Source organism: Frankliniella occidentalis, unplaced genomic scaffold, assembly GCF_000697945.3.
Source record: "Frankliniella occidentalis isolate FOCC.00 unplaced genomic scaffold, Focc_3.1 Scaffold55, whole genome shotgun sequence".
NCBI lineage: Eukaryota > Metazoa > Arthropoda > Insecta > Thysanoptera > Thripidae > Frankliniella > Frankliniella occidentalis.
In genome coordinates, this window is record NW_026267185.1 from 379,794 (window position 1) to 381,557 (window position 1,764).

Sequence of the window (1,764 nt, forward strand, 5' to 3'; positions counted from 1 at the left end):
TAATATTAAAAATATTAGGGGGGGTCCTCCAGGAGGGGGGTCCTCTAGACGTTTCCCAAAGGAGTCACCTCTTTTATAGTAAAGAGAATTGATTGCTCATGCAACACTTACAAATAATAATGAGGGAAGCACCAAATAAGGGAAACGATGACAGATGGATATTGAATTAACTTGTGCATTTGTGTTGCCTTTGTAACATTTTTTTTTTTTTATATTTTGTTTCAGAATGGCTGACCAAGATGTACTGGGCAAACCAGTGGGTGGCTTATGCCGCAACGCTTCACAACTTGTGCCAGGCAAGGAGTACAAGATCAAATATGTGTACCAAGAGCTCAGCCGTTTTACCAACTTCGTCACAAAGAATTATGATATGAAGACAATTTGTGTATATGAAGACCTTGATTTGTTGTTCTACACATATCTGTGCAAGGATTACGACAACAAGACCGCTGGCCAAATCAAAGAGTACAATGACAACATAAAAGCTGGACACAACATTCGGCTCATCTACTATGGAAGCGTTGGAAATTATAACATGACAAGACTTTTGACACATGGTCAAAGTAAGTTCCCTGTATAGAAGAAATTGTAATACAAATTTTATGTGTCACTTTAAGTAATGACTTATTTCAATTATTTTTTTTTCTTTCGCAGAACCTAACAACGAAACCAAACAAGGAATGAAGGCTATTACCAATGCACAGACAAACACCTTTTTCTTGAAGCGAAAGAAAGATGATGACGATGATGACAGATCCAACAGAAAGATTGCCAAAACATCAAGTGAGGAGAGTTCGGCGCAATAATAAGTGATTGTAAATATGGTAATTTTTGTTCTATTTAGTGATGGAGACTGATTTTTTAATACTTCGTTAGTTGTAAATACGTTATATCATTGAGGATTGAAAGGTATCTCGATCTTGATCTGTTCTAGTTATAACAGTTGTCTAGATATTGAATTACCTTTTTGTGATTTACATTTTTGTGGTTCGTGATAGGACCACACAAGCTGTTGTTGTACTTGGTGATGAAAACTGATTTTTTAATCTTTCGTTTGTTGTAAATGTGTCATATGTTTGAGGATTGAAAGGTATCTTGATCTTGATCTGTTCTAGTTATAACAAATGTCTTTTCGTTTGTTGTAAATGTGCCATATGTTTGAGGATTGGAAGGTATCTCGATCTTGATGTGTTCTAGTTATAACAGTTGTCTAGGTATTGAATTACCTTTTTGTGATTTACATTTTTGTGGTTCGTGATAGGACCACAAAAGCTGTTGTTGTACTTTGTGATGAAGACTAATTTTTTAATCTTTCGTTTGTTGTAAATGTGTCATATGTTTGAGGATTGAAAGGTATCTCGATCTTAATCTGTTCTGGGTGAACTTGTGAGTTTTAAATTTGTCTGAAATGGACACAGAATGTAATTTTTCCACAGCTTTCCGTGATGTTTGCTCGCCATTCTTCCACATATCTCGGGTATGCTTGTGGCCGTTTGAGTTAGAAAAGCAATTTCTGAGAGTTTTCAAGAGATGTGGCGGGTCAACAATAAAAAAAAAATGGCCTATCTTCAGCAGCTGCTACATTTTTTGCCCCTGATGGATATGCAACCCACCGTACAGGGGCCCAGACACGGGGTCAAGTTGGGCACCACTTCTTAAATGTGACCTAGGGGTATGTACCACATGCCCCAAAAGTCGGTTTTGCTCTACTAAGAAATGCAAGGTTGGTCCCATATCCGAGGCTTAACAAGCGCACTGTGGGGG

At 37.5% G+C, this 1,764-nt stretch overlaps 1 protein-coding gene across 1 annotated transcript; it reads left to right on the forward strand.

Annotated features, from left to right (window-relative positions):
- The first annotated feature begins 226 nt into the window (after nt 1-226).
- LOC127749447 (uncharacterized) lies at nt 227-1,446 on the forward strand. The gene is made up of 2 exons (XM_052267590.1): nt 227-563; nt 655-1,446. Exons 1-2 carry the CDS (start codon nt 227-229, stop codon nt 804-806), a joined length of 489 nt encoding a protein of 162 aa, XP_052123550.1. The 3' UTR covers nt 807-1,446.
- Nucleotides 1,447-1,764: the final 318 nt, after the last annotated feature.

Bases quoted from the DNA above. Each gene is read 5' to 3' on its own strand.
- LOC127749447 (XM_052267590.1), top strand. From the start codon at position 227: ATGGCTGACCAAGATGTACTGGGCAAACCAGTGGGTGGCTTATGCCGC. The intron at 564-654 runs GTAAGTTCCCTG...TTTCTTTCGCAG, and splicing joins ACTTTTGACACATGGTCAAA to AACCTAACAACGAAACCAAA.